The sequence below is a fragment of the Ciconia boyciana genome, chromosome 6 (genome assembly GCF_034638445.1).
Source record: "Ciconia boyciana chromosome 6, ASM3463844v1, whole genome shotgun sequence".
In the NCBI taxonomy this organism is placed as follows: domain Eukaryota; kingdom Metazoa; phylum Chordata; class Aves; order Ciconiiformes; family Ciconiidae; genus Ciconia; species Ciconia boyciana.
In genome coordinates this window covers 9,110,046-9,125,423 of record NC_132939.1, presented here as the reverse complement: position 1 = coordinate 9,125,423, position 15,378 = coordinate 9,110,046, and the positions used below count along the sequence as shown (strand labels likewise).

At 42.0% G+C, this 15,378-nt stretch overlaps 1 protein-coding gene across 1 annotated transcript; it reads right to left on the bottom strand.

Moving 5' to 3' along the window:
* Positions 1–808: 808 nt before the first annotated feature.
* RCN1 (reticulocalbin 1) lies at positions 809–15,000 on the bottom strand. Its single transcript, XM_072864449.1, has 6 exons — positions 14,505–15,000; positions 9,392–9,585; positions 7,635–7,813; positions 7,026–7,086; positions 3,814–4,013; positions 809–2,869 (listed from the first exon to the last, which is right to left on the bottom strand). The coding sequence occupies exons 1-6, from the start codon at positions 14,726–14,728 to the stop codon at positions 2,762–2,764; spliced, it is 966 nt and encodes a 321-aa protein (XP_072720550.1). The 5' UTR covers positions 14,729–15,000; the 3' UTR covers positions 809–2,761.
* Between the last annotated feature and the right edge of the window lie 378 nt (positions 15,001–15,378).

The following is a 15,378-nucleotide window of genomic DNA, read 5'->3' as shown; positions in this document are numbered from 1 at the left end:
TCTGGTTTATAAAAAAGCTCCTGATCTTAATATGACCCCATTACCCTTACAATGATTGATAAATAATTTATTTTAAATCTCATTCTAGTTGGCATGTTTGCCTTTTTCATAGCTGGGTATAGTCTACCTCAGTACCATTCTTTCTGTAAAAAAAGATTTTACTGTAAAATACTGTGGGTCTAAATTTCCAGTTCCTGTTTGCATAAGTAACTCCTCTGATTTTAGCATTGTTACTCATGTAAGTATAATTTTATACTGGAAAATGCCCAATGTGTTCAAAGCATTAATAGAAATCAAGAATAAACACAGGAACATGATTTCTCTCTCATTTGACGCTAATTCTATTCCAAATTTATTGAGGAACGTGGAAGAAAATGCGATTGCTTGTCAAAGCTCAGATGCAGTTTTTTTGTTGGGACAGAACGCAGTGGATTTGGAAGTGTCATGTTTAGCTGAAGGCAATGATGCTTAGTGTCTCAGCACCCAACTCCCACTGAATTTCAACAAGAGTTAGCAAACAACCTTCCCTTGGGCTTCAGTGAAAATCCTTGGCGTAAGTATCCAGTCTGAGCTGCAGTTTCACTTACAGGAAACAAGGGGTTTTTCTGAGCTCTTTTAAGGTATTGTTTCCTGAAACAGCAGAAGATAATCTAAGCACAGAGGGAGTACTGCAATTCTGTTACTAAAATATAAAAATGTTAAAATTTAGTATGAAAGGATTACTAAAAAAAAAATGTTCTCGGGATTGTTAGGATTATTGAATACAATAAACCTTTCCAAATCCAAGTCACAAACAAAACAGATAATCTTTTACATGTGCCAAGATACAATTTTATTGCTTCTCAGATAATACTGCATTTAGGCATTTATTTAACTTGAGGGTACTGGAAGAGCAAAAAAACAGTTCGCTTATGTCTTATGACATTTGTCCTACTGTATGTTAGTGGAAGAGGTAGAGACTTTTCGGAGACATTGCTGGCAATGTCATAAGAAGTGCACACCGAAAGCTTAATAACTGGCTAGCAAGAACTTGTAATCTCTGCCAGACTCTACCACCTAGATTTAATTGTCTTCAATGGGAAGATGTAAAATATTTCACCACAGTTCTTATATGACCTTACAAAAATGACACTGTTTATGGAGGTCACAGTTCTGCATTGTCTCATGATGATTTTCACAAATTTGTTGAATTGCTGAAGTATATCACAACCTGGGAGTCTCAAAGCTCCTCTCTGAATGGTTGTGTGATCACCAATGTGTGATGCTGTACACCAAACCTTCAAGGAACCTCCAAGTGAACTGTGTTGGGGAGCCCTAATCTCCTAGCATTAGCGTTCAGAACAGATTCTACCGATAGCAATAGCAACTATGTATATCAGATTTATTTCTAGCTTTTTTTTTTTTTAATGAGGTGAAAAAACAGTTGGTGCCATATGTCCAGCTGCTGTTTGTAGATGACTGCCCTGTGCTGCAGGAGCTGCCAATGACCCAGTGCTTTGGGAACTACTGGCTTTAAAGGCTTGGTTCCTGCTTTCACATCATCTCTCTATGCTAGTTCGTGTTAGTGTTGTTGCACCTTCATAGTATCAAACAGAAGTATTGGTTTTATTGTGCTTATTTTAAAACCAGTACATTTAAAAACAACCAAACTTATCTAAGTTGGTTATATAAAAATATACATGTAATAGCTCACATTATACAGTAAAAAAGAAAGCACCTGTGTGGAAAGCTTACCCCTTTCTTTAGAAGGAAAGCTGTCGTTATGTAGTTGCTTCAGTAACACGTACTTATACGTATATACATACAAACCCAGAACTTTAGCCACATAAATCTGTCCTCTTATGTGGTACAGAAGACAGAAGGCCCAGAGGGGTGATATGTCTCATTCCTTCTCCATCACAGAACTGCTGCCATTCACACTGTGTGAACAAGAGTATGGCTTGGGTAAAGTGCGAAAAGCGTGAGATAAATTATGCTCCATGTGGCATAATTCCTCCCAGGAAACAGCATAACCAACAGCCCACAAACAATTGTACGTTATTCTGTTGTCAGAAGGAGCAGCTGTCACTATGAACTCTATAACCCTCGCTGAGGAATGACAGCACAGGGTGTTGGGCCACGTGTGCTGCCTCTGCACTGTGATGGGGGTTAGAGAGAAGGGCCAGTTGTACACGTTGCACTTGTAAAGCTATGAACCAGAGGGCTGCTGGATACCTTCTTCAGCACCTCTGGCCCAAACCAGGAGAGAAAAACAATGCGGAGAAAAAGGTTGTGGATCTCATGTCAAACCTTTTCTCTGCATAGGAGTGTCAAAGTATAAATCTAAATTGTTATATGCTATTAAAAAAGACAACTAAATAACTTAGTCTGTTTAAACATTAGGTTTCTTGCTAATCCTAGCTGCATTTCACTATAGTAAAAATGGGTATTTGAAGAAAATATTTAACTATTCAAGATCCTTGCAATTATGTTTTAGAAGTGCCTTTTCCAGATCAGGCTCTAATCTATTAAGAAAAGTTACCTTTTTATTTTTTCCAAAATAAGACTGCAGTAATTAGATATTGTATTTAACAATGTGACAAGAGTAAAAAGCTATTGCTATGCGGTTTCTGAGGTAATAAGCTGGCATGTTAAAAATATATTAATGCAAGTCATTCGGTTGTGAGTGTCCCTTGCCCACCTTCCCCAAAAAGCGGGGATGGACACGGTGATTTCAGTAAAGTGGAGAAAAGGTCTGTGGCATACTGGTTGGTACACTGTATCATAATTCATCATGGTTTCTTGTGAGGTCCTCCCCATAATTAGTAGCTTGACTTCCAACGAACATATTCCAGTTGTCTAGAACCTCCTCTTTTGTTAGTTTTTCATCCTGGTGGGAGGGAAATAAAATCTCTGTAAGAAGATTTTCAAAGCTAAGTAAAAGACACACCAGCACAGACTTACAAGAGCCCTGGGAAATAGACAGTTCTTCAAAGCAGCAGACTGCACGTTCAGGAAGCGTTGCAGTTGTCATGGTGAGTGAAATTTGGACCCCAGTGGAAGACAGAAGTCCCACTGGCTTCAGTTGCGTCGAACTGCTAATTGAAAGTTCTTTGTAATTAAGTCACTGCCAAACAGTGTATGGGTTATCTGGTACGCAGTTTTGCCCTGTGGTTTGGTGTTACCTTCCTAACAGTAAACATGAAAATCCTCTGGTGTATTTTGGTGAAGATGGTTGCTTATGTTAGCAATTTACACACTCTCTGTGTAAGAGTGTGTTGGTTTTTCAGGTTCCAGCTTTGCTCACATTACACTTCTGAAGACCACCATCTGGGATCTACTGAACCATTAATCTCCCATGTTAGAGGAAGTGGGTGCACTGAGCTAGTCTTTATGCCAAAGATGTGTGTGTAATTATAGAAATGGGGTTTTTTTGCTACCTCCTATGTAATGTATCCTTAATTTTTCTCTTGCAGTCTAAACTAGCATACAAAAACCATGACCACTCTTAGAAGGGAAAAGAATATTTCTACGGTGTTAAAACTTCCAGGTTTAAGATGATAAATTATTTCTTATTACCTAATGAAAGCTGATGGAACTTCTAGAGCTGATAAACTATATTTTACTACTCTTACTTTGTGATTCTAACCCTACCAACTGCAATTGGCATTGATACATTAATGCACTAGCAATTCTAGCCTTTAAAACTCCATTTAAAGTGTACTAATAGGAAAAGTTATTAGGAATAATTTCTTGCTAGCTGATATGTTTTAAAAAACCCCACCACCTTATATAACTTTAAAAAACCTATATATATATTAGGACACGAGGTACCTTGTCTACATCCGATTCATAGACTAGGTGCCTGGCTTCAGCTAGTGCATGATCATAGTCTTGTGGGAGAATCCAGTGCTGAATCTCCTCTTTGTCCATCTTTCCGTCCTTGTTGAGGTCACGAAAATCTGAAAACTGTTCACGCTCTGTAATCACCCAGTCAGGCTCTGGTCCACCCTCTTCATTTGCAAACATATCAGCTGGAGAGGAATTAAAGGTCTCACTTGAGTCATATTTAATTTGCAAATTACGCACAAACTAAAGACATTTGCACAGTGTTCCTCAGAGGAAGACTAAACTTTTCACTCTTTGCACAGCGTTTCCTGGTACAGAAAATGAAAAGTGGAGTGTAAATAGAGCAGCTGTGCCTATCTTCTCTCAGGCCTATTTCTTCACTGCTGGTGATTCTGTCCATTCTTACATTACCCTTGTATCATACCTGTGCATTCCTGGCAAGGCTAACATGAGAGGTGAACCTGCCAAAGGCCATCATCCACTGAATTTCAGAATGAAAAAAATTCTTTAAGTATGTTTAGTTAAATAGCAATCATAAGCTTTAGTACTGGGCTCAGTCACATGGGGAGAAAGGAACTCAGCACTTTTATCTTGTCCCTGCCAGCAAATGTCTTTGTGGATAAGATCAGACTCCAGCCAGCAGAGTGGTTAAGGGAAAAAAGGCACAGGGGAAATTTAGGAAAACAAAAATTGCTAAATGGAACTTGAATGCTTTTGTCCTGCTTTTAGAGAGGTCTGTGTAAGAGAAATTCATCTTAGTAGATGAATCTTTTTTAACCATGCAGTGCTTAAGCACTCTCCAGTAGCAGGTATTTATTCTTCTACAAAGAAAGACCTGGAGAAGTCATTATGCATCAGTGGTGCATTCTGTGTGAGAAACCACAGGCAGTGCACTTGTCATAGATCGGTACCTTGGGGTGGAGTACCATTTGTGACATAGGATGCATAGATTACGTACATGAGCTGCTCTGTACATCAGTCCTGGTCTATATTTAAGAAGGAAAATGCTACAGTGGCAGGGGCTATCTGTATAAATAGTTGGGAGAGTAGCAGTGATTATTAAGAACAAGTGATTTGTAACTGTTCTTTATAGCATAGGCCTTCCAAATGATGAGTAGTATGTCCACTTGATAAACCACAAGTGGACCACTTGTCCACTTCTGGTTACTGTGACCAATCAATTGTTTCCTGCTGATCAGGGCTGCTTATTCCTCAAGCATTCCATTTTTCTAATTAAAACCTGCTTTGTGATACTACGCCTATGCCTTGTGGGTCTGGTTTTCAAAGATGTGCTAAGGAAAAGTGCACCCCACATGGATGGTCTCAGGGCCAGAGGCTGGCTGGTATCTATAGGAAGTATAAATGCTGGTCTCAAGCCTAGAAATAACCTCCCCCCGCCCTGCAGCGTGAGCGTGTACACTAGGCTTAAGTTCTCTATTGGTAGAACTGTCTACAGTGTCCCTGAAATACTCTGTAACCTGCTTGTGCACAGTAAGAATTTAGTTGTCTCTGCTTAACATGACTAGGGATATTTTGCTTCACTGCTTCTGTAAAATCTAAACCAAATTTTGTAAAGACAGAATAGGATGAAGGAAGAAGGAGGAGGGAGGAATTGTTCTATAACCTTCAGGAGATCTCCCCATCAAATACCTGATCTAGAAACTGAAATTTTTGGACTTCTTTTTGTTGTTTGTTCCCTATAAACTGAAATTTTTGGACTTCTTTTTGTTGTTTGTTCCCTATAAACTACCAAAGAAGAGATTTGGTTTTCTGTTTGTTTTTTAACCCCAGCTTGATCAAAAATAAAAAATATTACAGCTGAAAAAGGGAAGTAGGAATATTTGAAGCACAGTTTTTCCTCAACTCATGAAGAAAACTTCAGACAACACATTCACTTTCTTTTTTCATTTTTTAAAGTGCAAATTATATTGTTTATTTGAAGCAACTGACATGTCCTGTCAATTTGATTTTTATCATCCTTGCCAATGTGGGGTGATCGTGACTAGAACATTCTATGTTCCTATCTATAGAAGACAAGAAAAAACAGCATTCACATGGTAACAAATGTTGACAATTACCTTATAATTATATGTAGGTAATGTCACTGAATGAACTGAAATTACTGTGGAAATTATGCTGCTCTGTTATTTCAGTCATAAATGAATAGCATTCACATTCTGAGGCTAAATATAATTTACAAGGAATAGAAACCCCCTGCCATTAATTAACGTGTGTATATTGTTCCTGATTATACGTGAAGTGATCGTTATGGCACCACTAGAAACAGAAAGATTCATCTGAGTTTGCACTAATGCTTTCCTGGTGCTACTTTCTTGATTTAAAACCCATCAAAGTGAGTGCAGTGGGACAAGTTAGCTTTTGGTATCAGCATAATCATTCAAAAGGCTAAAACTGCTGATTATGCACTGCTGATCTCCAGTCCTGCTTCCCTTTTGTCTTCATAGGCCTAAGCACAAGACAGCAGCTAACTGCCTAGCATGACTGAAGTTTGTGCAAATTAACTGTGACTGATCTGCTGTTGATGTTTCCCATTTTGTTCTCCTTCTGCCACTGAAGTAATGCACAGCTGACTTTCACACACTTCACAACTTCTTTGAGAATCTTAGATCTTAGTGCTATTTTTACAGTTAATTTTTAATGCATCTTATATTTCTCGAAGAAACATAATGGCATCACCATACAAATCATTAGAGAAGTATGGGTTCTTACTTACTAATTAAATTAGGAAAATAACTAGTAGAAAAAAGATGAATTTTTTTTTTTGCAATGTGTGCTTCCCAGCTATTTTGCATAGTCAAGTATCTTTCAAACTTGGGAAGAGACTAATTCACTTTCTGATCCTCCTGCATTTCTAAACAATGCCTTCAAAAAGCTGTTAATGTGGTCAAGTATACAGAGAATATTGCTGTCATGAAAAATATTATTCCAGACCCCTCTTAGCCAAATTATACAAGAATAAGAGGAGGATCTTACGCTGTAAAGTGTGAGGAACCTTTTAGGCAGATGTTGCTATCTGCCTAAAATGAAATTAAACTTTCTGGGTTGGATGCCTGGTTTAAAATAGTTGAAGTGGAGCACAGAAGCGTTCATCTTTGGGTTGTTAATACTGCTGCAAATTTGAGAGAAGATGGACAAACGGACTAGAGATTATATAAGAAACAAACCTCAACACTTACCAATGTACTCATCTTGATCCACAAAACCATCCTCATTTTTGTCTATGTCTTCTAAGGTTTCCTGGAAAATAGTTTTGCATCGAAGTAATCAAGAGATAACTGAGACTTCTGGCTACTCGCCTCTTTGATCATTTCATGTTTTGAGGCCTTGACCTGCCCTTGTACACCGGCAAATGTACTCTCACTGACTCCAGTGTGATTGTTGTTTATACAATTAATACACAAATATCCGTTCATGTTGAAAAAATTCCCTGCATGAATGAACTGGACATGGTGCTTAAGTTTTAAGTTAGGGGCAGATACAAGCTAGGCTCAAACACTTAGCTGCCGTGTGTCAGTATACCCTTCCTTTTATTTTGGTGTAAATCAGTGCTCCAAGGCTGTTTCTTGATTCCATTTAGGAGCTGTCTAAGTGCATTTAACAAGTCTTTCTTATACTGAGAGCTCTAACTCAAGTGAATTTCATGAAAAGCATCCCTTTCTGTTCCCCACTTGGCTATTACGTGTGTGTCTGTTTCTAAACCCTGCATTAAAAGATCAGAGAAGCATTTCAAAGCTCATCCAAAAAAATAAAAGTAAAAATAATGTCATTGCTTTTGCTCTGCTTACTAAGACAACGATGTTTTTCATATGCTCAAACTCCTCTGGGTGAAGGAAAGCAGTGAATTCTTCACGAGTGGCAGCTAAGTCTCCATCCAGATCTGCAGCTTTGAATCGTCTTTCATCTCTGGGAAGCATTTTTTTAAAACTGTGCTGATCGGTCGCATCTTGGAATTCTTCTGGATTTTCTACAAATTAATCAAGACAATCTCAAAACTATGTTCCTTTTAAAACATATTACTACAACAAAGCACCCCAATTTGCTGTTAGAGTCTAGAAATACAAAGGCTTATTGCCAGAATAGCTGCTGTGTTAAAATGGAAATTCTCTTTCCTGTGAAGTTTTAAATTCAGAGGTAAAGCACTTGGTTTGATTTTTAAGGGTGACTTAGTAGTATAGGTATATGTCTGACTAAGCCTTCTGTTGCAATCCAGGATAATGGATTTTGCAGTATTGTATATTATCCTTCACAGATATTGTTTTTAATCTGCTTTTACAAGCACTGCTTAGGCAGTATTTGGGGCAGATTTCATTCACAGAAGTTTTATTCTTCTTAGGAATCAATATGATCTACACAACTTTTCAGTTTCAAAAAGCAAGCAAACCAAAGAAAAGTGGTTTCAGAAGCTGGTAGACTGACTGAAATTATCTAACTGCTACGCCTCTGCTACAGGGAACCTAACAATTATTTTCAGTTTAAAACAATGACATTTTTTCAGGGTGTTCAGTGGCATAAAAAGAAAATAGGATCACTAAACTGACTTCAAACATGAAAAATGCTCATATTATAACAATTTCACAGTTCACACATTGGGAGACAAACACAGTTGAAAAAGACTAGGCCAGGAATCACAGGTGGGAATGGATCTTTTAACACAAGACCACAATTTAGTAGCTGTTGCTCCAAATCTTAGGGATTACAGAGAGCAAAGACAAAGAGCTGAGAGGGGCTCCCAGGGATACTGCTGCAGGGATTGTGTGTCAAATATTTCCTTCCACAAATGTAATAAGCTCAATTTTAATCTAAAGTAGACTTTGTACTTATTACCACTACTGGAAGCTTGCTCCAGAAACTGCCTCTATGGTAGGTAGATATTGTCTTCTCATTTCCAGTATAAATGGTCAATTAATACCAATTTGTTGTTCTGTCAGCATTGCCCTTTAGCTCAAGTGATCTCTTCTCCTCCTTTCCCTTCATTAACTTATAAAAATCAAAGGGAATGTATGTGAGGGAAAAAAAGACTCAGGTATATTTTTTAATACATGTTTCTTTTGCCTGATTTGTTAAGGATTTTCACTTGCAGTTGATCACAGTCTGAAGCATGGTATTCTGCAAGAACTATTTCAACCAATAACTTTGCTATACCTTAGACCCAGCCTAAATTTTTAGCATCTAGACTCTTAAGAGTTTAGAGAGACTGAATTAACAAATACTGGGTAATTATGCAATATATTATTTTTTAATTAAAGTACCATTTTTAATGTTAAAAAAAATAATACATTTCTAACTGAAGGAGACTTTAGTTCAGCTTTGTCAGTACATTTAATAATCCCTCTACAAAACCTTCTGTATGCTGGTGACCCATGTGGAAATGGCTGCAATAAACAACTAAGAAGTGCTTTTGACCTCAGAGCATCTATAAAACTTAATGTAATTTTTCAAGAGTCCTAAATGTGACAGCAAACTCCTGTTGACTCTAAGGCATGAAATCATGCCTTATAATCTCAACAGTCTTTGAGCATATAATCTGAAAATGTTATCTTACCTAGATAATAACCATATGTGGCTTGTTTGTATTCTTCCCAGGCAATTTTATTGTCCTTGTTTAGATCATAGTCTTTCCAAACTTTAGCCACGTTTTCATAGATATAGCGTTTCTGTACCCGTTTAATCCAGTTTTTTAATTCCTCTGTTGTGAGATAGCCATCTTTGTTGTCATCTATTCTATCCACAATCTTCCTGTAAAAAGAAAATTGGCATCCTTAAAAGTTGACAGAAAAACAAACTGCATGTCAGTCCAATTTTAGTAATCTTTATCTGACCCTGATCTTCCACAAAAACGCAGTGCTTAAAACTTATAAAGCTGCCCTACTGGCTAAAGCTTTCTTGCATTTTGCAGATTATCTTAAGGGATATGTCTCTATTCATTATTCAATATTGCTATGAATAATTGAAATGGAACTCGCACAATCAAAATTAGTGAACAAAGTACCTCAGATGATACCTGGATTTCTTAGGTTGTATCTACTAACTTAGGGAGACCTGTTCTTCACTGTCAATAGGGACTGGCCATGCTGGGCTCAGAGTAGGAGACGCTAACTTCACCTCGGGAAGCCTGTACTGCAGTTTGCTGGAGGCAACCAGGGCAAAAAGCTAGGATTTCATGGATACCCGCAGTTTCTCCTGTGGCTTTCCAGCAGACTGATGCTAGGGAGTTATATGACTGTGTAATGCTGGGCATGTACACCATGTACAGTCTTCCCTTCCATTCCTGTTCCTCCACTTCTGTTTCTTTTTCTTTCCCAGCAAAAAGCAACATTGCTTGTGTTGCCGGGAATGCCTGTTACTAGCTAAAGCAATAGCTAGTCTACAGCACGTCTCCAGTCATTGCTGGCAGCTGGGCTATAAGCCACTGTCCTGTGTAAAGCTGCTAGCCCCAAGTCCAGCAAGAGGGAAGGTACTGGCATACTCCCAGGGAAACTTCCATCTTTGAAAAGTTCTGCAGACAGCTGCAGATAAAACTGACCTGAAAAACTATGTTAAAAAAAAAAAAGAGGCAACGCTCTCCTCTACCATTTAGGTTCTCTGCAATAAATCTCTCAAGGCATGCCTGTAATTGCTAAACGCCACCAGTTTGGGTTTGAGCTCGTAGAACTGGCTTCTGTCCCAGCTACAGCGGTCGACCAGATGATAAAAACCTTTATCTAAAATAAGAATGCAGCTTTAATCCCACAACTTGCAGATAAGCTTGTCATAGTGTTATTATATTCTGGGCACTGGCTTGTGGGAAACTACGTATCCTGCTCTTGGAACTGGGGCAGTTAGCACCATGTCTCTTTTGCGCATCCAGATTGGCTTTAGGCACATTGGCTGTTTTAACCCTTCTATCACTGCTTATGAGGTACAGGAGCAAACTGTCTGTAGTTGCACTGCACCTTGTTCAGTGACCACGCAGAGGCCATCTCAAGATAATGTGTATGACCATTCCCCATAGACTCAATCGCCATGCCTATGGACTAGTTAGATGTCATTTGTAAGAAGGGGTAAGAGGAGTTGACTTGTCTAAATCCTGACTTGAGATTCAACAGGTGAGCTCCCTAAACCTCCAGGCAGCCAAAGGACACAGGGGAAAGTTCTGTACTTTTCAATATTCTTTGCAATTCAACATCTTGGTTCTCCACAAAGAAACTGACCCTGGCCAACTGGAACTGCTCAACTACTGAAGCAATGTCTTTTCCCAAGTCTCAGTTATGTGAAAGTGGTAAGTAGAGTCCAATGCCAGCAGCAGCTTCTGCTGAATTTCCAGCAATCTTGTGTAAGTCTGATAGTATCAGACTGAATTTATAAACATGCTATTTCTGAGCTATAGGGGGAAAAAAGGGGCTGCTGAATTTGCTTTCTGAAGTACTAAAGTATAACTTAACTGACTGGAAAACCTTTTCTCTTTTCCATAAATCTCATGGGGAACTGACTGCCAAGGATCCCTTTCACTGCACGATGGACTGTATTTGTCAATGAATTTGCCCCACAGTTAATTTGATTGAATTGGTTTAGCTGATATTTCTTGCTATTGTTAAATGTATTAGTTATAATAAATGATTCTGCTAGTAGCTCTTTGGTATTTTTAACATGAAAGAAGTCAGGACTGTTTACCAGAAAATGTTTCATGCCTCTTCCTTTTTACTTGTACTCTTGTTTTTATAGGTCCATTGCATCCATGCACAGTATTTCACTCTGCTTCCCAGCTGAAGATGGGGACAAAGAAATAGTCTTGCCTACAGGCTCCCAAAGGTACAGGTAAGAAGCTATTGTATGGATTGTGGACCTCACTTTTTATACTAGTAATTACCTGTAAAATGGCTCAGGATGATTCTAAGTTTTGTAGCGGAGCTAATGTACATTGATCAGTCTGAAAAGCCTTAGTGCCTTTATTTGAACTAGTTAATTCTTGAATACAGCAAAAATTCAAGGAGCATGTTAACAGACACAAAATGCCAGCTCATAAGCAGGAATTTACATGCACAAGTGTGTAATACCTGAAAGCTTACTTTCTCCCTTTAACTTAGGTGGGATTACAGTCAGAATTAGTTTCCCACCTCATAATAAAGAAGCTAGAGGGCACATGCAACAGGTACATACAACCTGCTATTACAGATTTAGGCTGCCAGTCTGCAAAGACATTTGGTGACGAAACAAAGTGGGGACAAGGAAATCATTGCTACAAAGTGGCTGAAAGAGGAATGCTTCGTCTCTACACCTGATATGAGTACAACTGTATGCTGATAAACTCTGGCCTTGGTCTGTGTAAAGAACAGAAATATTTATATTGTGAGGATGCATAACCATATTTTATGTTCTCTGAAAATGACAGGCCCATCATAAATGGCAGGGAGAAGGTTCAGAGGACTGCAGCCCCACTCCCCTCCTTCTTAGCCCATCTCCAGTCCCTTAATGCAGTCCATGGATGCTGCACCGGGATTATGTCATGCTTCTCCAAAGCCAGGTGAGTTGTGGTATTGCGCATGGGTGGGCAACGTGTGATTCTTCCCTTGTGAAGTGATCCGGTGTGGGAGGATAGGGAGAAGGGATGCCCCTGTCATGGAATCTGTCATAAGGGCAGGTGCACTCCCAGGTCATGATACGATTATAGGCTGGTATGTGCCAAGATATCAAACCAAGATCATACTGTGCAGCTGCTCCTCCACTGAGGCTGCAGGTAGTTGAGTTTGCAGGGCTTCTTCTGTATACTAGCTAGTTCCTTTTTGTTTGCTGGAAGAAGGTGAGAGTAGCTTTGCATTACTGCTGTCTAGCCCTGGGATTCTAATCCCAGCATTGGTCACTGGGATGACCAATGTACTGCCACCCTTCCTAAGCAAGGTAAAACGACTTACAAAAGCAGCAGCATGCACTTTGGTTAGAGCAGCAGACTATATGTTACTGTTTTCTCCCAGAAAGCATTGAAAAATAGCTTTTCATTAAATGTCTTCTTCCTAAAAGCCACTCATTTGCTGAGAAGTAACACTATTTGTAACCCTCACTGCAGAGGTTGCCCATCACAAAACTGTTTTTCTCAGTATATCTGATTATTAAACCACAATAAAAAGAAGAAAGTGAAATGTTTTAATAATCCTCTCTCTCCTCTACCTCCCAGTATGCTATCTGAAATGACGAGGTTAGGAAATGCTGAAAGTTATGAAACTGTTCCAGAGCCCCCTTCCAGGAACCACATCTCTGATGTTCTGCTGCACAATGCTCACCCCACAATGTGGGCTTTGGTCCTCAGAGAGGGACGCTTTAGTCACCTCCACTTCAAAGGTTATTGACTATGGCTGTAGCTTAACATGCCTGTGTCAGCTCTCCAAGGTGCACCCAGTGAGATTGCTAAAAGTTAAGCTTCCACCCTTGCTGAGTTAGCGTTTCTAAACACTGTTTAAAGCCAACTCTATTGTTAAATCATATCCCCAACTAAAATATCTGTACTTGTGTAAGTGTAGACCAATTTTAAAAAGGCATGTCCATTTATGGATACACTTTATGAGAATCTAAGTCATAGATTGTGTATGCTGAGAACATGGTTTCTTTTGCTCCTTCTTGAAACAATGTGGATGAAATTGGTCATTTCTGATAACCACTTTATCTGTTTACTCTCTGAGATACAGGTAAATTGTAGTGACAGCTTCCAGAAGGATCAAGAAGTCGGACTGTGAGATAACAGTGATACGGCACTAAGAGCTTACGATGGAACTAGACAGACGTACAATGAGTAAGTATCACTCCCTATGGAAGGGGAGTAAAGGCAAAGCTAATCTTAGTGAGAACATGCAGATATTTTAAACTATTTTCTCATTAGTAAATACATAAAAGTATCTTTCTTTAACTACTGTTAAACTTAGTTCTAATTAATGATCTGATTCCTTGTAGGTATAAAGGAGGGAGAAGCAGTAAAATAAGGCAACTGTTGCATGGACTCTGTTCTTGGCGTAAAGAGCAGCATGGAAGCAAGAGCAACACTGTAAGACAGTGGGTAAAGATGTCACAAGTGGAAAACCTGTGGGAAGATGGCTTCAAGTGGACTTGTAAATGGAGCTGTGAAGAAGGAATGGTTTAAACTTGATTCAAACTAATATGGTCCAAGCAAGTGACCCAGAGGTAAGGCGCTGTAGCAGCAAAGCCCTCCAGCAGTGGGTAAGGTCTGTCCAACACCGGACACACCGCCACACACAGCAGCTCCCTCCACGAGGCTTATTGCTGTAGGACCAGAAAAGGCAGGAGAGAAAAATGCAAAAGCGATGAATTGTTGGTTGCTCGTCTGCAAAATCAGCGGGGTGTGAGAGGTCTAACTGAAGAGGCAGCGCTGGCTATACAGAGGTACAGGGTACTCCACGAGCCCCTCGACGTGGGAAGGGGCCAGCCTCCCCCGGGGCAGGGGAGCTGGAGCGGGGCAGGCAGCGCCCGACGCCCTCCGGCCGCTCTCCCCTCCTTCGGCCGAGCCCCCGGCCGGCCGCTCGGGCACTCAAAAAGGCAGCCCCACACCGCCTCCCCTCCCCGCGCCCACCCCGGCCGGCGGGCCGCCCCCGCCGGGCCCTCCCCCTGCCACGTTTCCGCAGGCCGCCGCGCTGTCGCGACCGGGCGCAGCGGCCGCCGCCCGCGCCTCTTACCCCAGCCTTTCCCGGCTCTCCTCCGGGCTGAGCTGGTCGAAGCTCCGCGCCTCCTCCTTGCCCAGGAAGGCCTCGTGGTCGTACTGGAAGCCCGGTCGGTCCTCGTGCTGCGCGGCGCCGGGCCGCGCCCGCTCCTGCCGCGCTGTCGGCTTGCCCAGGCCGCCCGGCAGCAGCGGCAGCAGCAGCGCCAGCGCCAGGCACCAGCGCGCCCCGCCGCTCCCCATGCCCCGCGCCCCGCCGCCCCTGCCCCGCGGGCGCCGCGCACCGAGAGTCCCGCCGAAGCGGCGGCTAGCACCCCTCCGCTGCCCGCCGCCGACCGAGGCCGCGGCCGGCCCCGCTCCCGGCCCCCGCCCGCCGCTCCCCGGCCCCGCTCCTCCCCCGGCCGGCCAGGGGGCGGGGCGGACGCGATTGGGCAGCGGCCGCCGGCCGCGCAGCGCAGCGCGGCCCGGCCCGGCCCGGCCCGGCGCCACGTCTGCAGAGCGGCGCCAGCCGCCTGGCCGCCCAACGGCCGCCGCGCGAGCCCAACGGCCGCCGCGCGAGCCCAACGGCCGCCGCGCGAGCCCAACGGCCGCCGCGCGAGCCCAACGGCCGCCGCGCGAGCCCAACGGCCGCCGCGCGAGCCCAACGGCCGCCGCGCGAGCCCAACGGCCGCGGGGCTCCCAGCGGTTGGTCAAGGAAACCAGGAGAGGTTTCCTCAAGGAAACCCCGTGAGGCAAATCCCAGTGGGGAACTTACCGTCCTCTTCCACCCAGTTATCGTCGTAATGCTCTAAGCTTCCACGGGTGGAAAACCACGTCAGCGCAAAAGAGCGCATCATTTCTGTTTCTCCGTTGTTCTGTACGGTTTGTTCATACAGAGTATCAGGCTGACCGTT